This window comes from Poecilia latipinna, unplaced genomic scaffold, assembly GCF_001443285.1.
Source record: "Poecilia latipinna isolate Pla-1442-1.1 unplaced genomic scaffold, P_latipinna-1.0 Scaffold1295, whole genome shotgun sequence".
Classification (NCBI taxonomy): Eukaryota; Metazoa; Chordata; class Actinopteri; order Cyprinodontiformes; family Poeciliidae; genus Poecilia; species Poecilia latipinna.
Genome location: NW_015113911.1, coordinates 124,981 through 127,724, shown reverse-complemented (window position 1 = coordinate 127,724; position 2,744 = coordinate 124,981). Strand labels below are relative to the sequence as shown.

Here is a 2,744-nt window from a genome sequence, read left to right as displayed (position 1 = left end):
GCCTGTTAGCCAGGTAGCCTGTTAGCCAGATGTCATGTCAGCCTGTTAGCCAGGTATCATGTCAGCCTGTTAGCCAGGTATCATGTCAGCCTGTTAGCCAGGTAGCCTGTTAGCCAGATGTCATGTCAGCCTGTTAGCCAGGTATCATGTCAGCCTGTTAGCCAAGTATCCTGTTAGCCAGGTATCATGTCAGCCTGGTAGCAAAGTACCCTGTTAGCCAGGTATCATGTCAGCCTGTTAGCCAGGTATCATGTTAGCCAGGTATCATGTCAGCCTGTTAGCCAAGTATCCTGTTAACCAGGTATCATGTCTGCCTGTTAGCCAGGTATCATGTCAGCCTGTTAGCCAGGTATCATGTCAGCCTGTTAGCCAACGTCTCCTCCTCCTGGTTCTACCTCCTGAGCTGTCATGTGTCCTTCTGCAGTCCAGGGAGCAGTGGTGTTTGCCGAGGTGCTTTCGGCCGTGAAGCGGACGCTGGCCAGAGTTCTGGTGATCATTGCCAGTCTGGGATACGGAATTGTCAAGTGAGTCCAGCTGCTGCTGCCATCAGAGAACAGTGACCCCAGTGGTACAACAGAACCAGACCTGGAGAGAACGGGTCGCCCAGAACCATGAATCACTTCCTAGCCGGTTCAGGGTTCTGACAGCATGTATTTATTAACATGTCTCAAAGATTAAAATAATCGAGAACACTGCTGACGGATCTGTCGGGTTCTCTCCTGAACTTCCTCTTGTCCTGCATAGAGGATCTTTGCTGTGAGATGCCTCACTCTGGCAACTCACAGCAATCTGTTTTAATGTGTTTTAATTACATAAGAAAAACAAACTCAGTGTTTTGCATCCAGAGTTGATGTTAAGGATGCTAAATGATTCCCATGATTCCCAGATTTGTAGATTTTCTTTATTTCTACGCTATAATGACCTTTAATCCTGTGACCTTCTACCCCCCTGTTTCTGCCAGGCCCAGGCTGGGTGCCCTGCTGCACAGAGTGGTCGGCGTCGGCCTGCTCTACCTGCTCTTCTCCATCATCGAGGGAATCCTGCGGGTCCACACGGTGAGTTCTGACCCGCTGGCCCGGTTTCAGTGGCTCAGGTTCTCACCCGCTGGCCAGGTTCTGTTGGACCTGTTCCAACCCAGTTGTGGCCCAGTTCTGGCCCGGTCTAACCCATGTGTTCTGCAGGATCGGGGGAACGATGACCGGAGCCTGATAGTGTGTGACGTGGTTCTGGCTCTGACCGACTCCTGCGTTGTCTGGTGGATATCCTTACAGCGTCAGAACCTTCAGTCAAGATTGAATCTCGTTTCAGTGTTTGATTCGTTATGTCTGACTAGACTGAACTCCAGGTTCAGATTTCTAATCTGAAAACTGAAAATAAGAAAAAGCCTCTGAGAACCAGTCAGTGACTGATTTAGCTTCTTTCTATTTATTTTCTCTCATCCTCCTTTCTCTTTCCTCCTTTATTCTCACATTTATCTCGTCCTCCTCCTCCCTTTGTCTTCAGGCTGAAGATGATGTTGTTCTTCTGGCTGCTATTCCTCTGGCTGTGCTCGACTCTGCCCTCTGCTGGTGGATATCCGCTACTGGACCTTTCCTTTTTAGCTGTGGAGAGTCTTGCTGCCTCTTCTCTCTGCTGGTTCCCCATCTGAGATGGCGTCCTCCATAATGGCGTCCTCCATGTTGGCGCCGTCCTTCATGACGGCGTCCTCCATGTTGGCGTCCTCCATGTTGGCGCCGTCCTTCATGACAGCGTCCTCCATGTTGGCGGCGTCCTTCATGACGGCGTCCTCCATGTTGTTGCCGTCCTCCATGTTGGCGTCCTCCATGTTGGCGCCGTCCTTCATGACAGCGTCCTCCATGTTGGCGGTGTCCTCCATGTTGGCAGCGTCCTCCATGTTGTTGCCGTCCTCCATGTTGTTGCCGTCCTCCATAATGGCGTCCTCCATGTTGGCGTCCTCCATGTTGTTGCCGTCCTCCATGATGGCGTCCTCCATGTTGGCGCCGTCCTTCATGACGGCGTCCTCCATGTTGTTGCCGTCCTCCATAATGGCGTCCTCCATGTTGGCGGTGTCCTTCATGACGGCGTCCTCCATGTTGGCGTCCTCCATGTTGGCATCCTCCATGTTGGCGGCGTCCTTCATGACGGCGTCCTCCATGTTGGNCCCCCCTTCATGACGGCGTCCTCCATGTTGGCGTCCTCCATGTTGGCGCCGTCCTTCATGACGGCGTCCTCCATGTTGTTGGCGTCCTCCATGTTGGCGCCGTCCTCCATGTTGACGGCGTCCTCCATGTTGACGGCGTCCTCCATGTTGTTGGAGGACATGTCGTCCTCCATGGAGGACGCCATGGAGGACATGGCGTCCTCCATGTTGGCGTCCTCCATGTCCGCCAACATGGAGGACGCCGCCTCCATGTTGGCGGCGTCCTTCATGACGGCGTCCTCCATGTTGTTGCCGTCCTCCATAATGGCGTCCTCCATGTTGGCGGTGTCCTTCATGACGGCGTCCTCCATGTTGGCGGCATCCTTCATGACGGCGTCCTCCATGTTGCCGTCCTCCATGTTGTTGCCGTCCTCCATAATGGCGTCCTCCATGTTGGCGTCCTCCATGTTGGCGCCGTCCTTCATGACGGCGTCCTCCATGTTGGCGCCGTCCTCCATGTTGGCGTCCTCCATGTTGGCGTCCTCCATGTTGGCGCCATCCTTCATGACGGCGTCCTCCATGTTGGCGCCATCCTTCATGACGG

General features: G+C 53.8%; 1 protein-coding gene and 1 long non-coding RNA gene across 5 annotated transcripts in view; both read left to right on the top strand.

Annotated features, from left to right (window-relative positions):
- The window catches only part of LOC106961385 (uncharacterized), a 4,976-nt gene extending 4,559 nt beyond the window's left edge, over positions 1-417 (top strand). For both annotated transcript variants that reach the window (XR_001427762.1, XR_001427763.1), the window contains exon 3: positions 14-417. This is a non-coding gene — a long non-coding RNA (uncharacterized LOC106961385). The remainder of the gene's footprint in view (positions 1-13) is intronic.
- Positions 1-2,744, top strand: part of LOC106961383 (transmembrane protein 87A) — a 22,852-nt gene that overhangs the window by 12,119 nt on the left and 7,989 nt on the right. The window contains exons 11-13 of one of the 3 annotated variants that reach the window (XM_015055095.1): positions 425-524; positions 962-1,055; positions 1,182-1,259. In XM_015055095.1, coding sequence (XP_014910581.1) covers positions 425-524; positions 962-1,055; positions 1,182-1,259 — 272 coding nt within the window. Of the gene's footprint in view, positions 1-424; positions 525-961; positions 1,260-1,503; positions 1,573-2,744 lie in introns of all 3 variants that reach the window. The other 2 variants (XM_015055096.1, XM_015055094.1) reach the window with 2 other exon arrangements.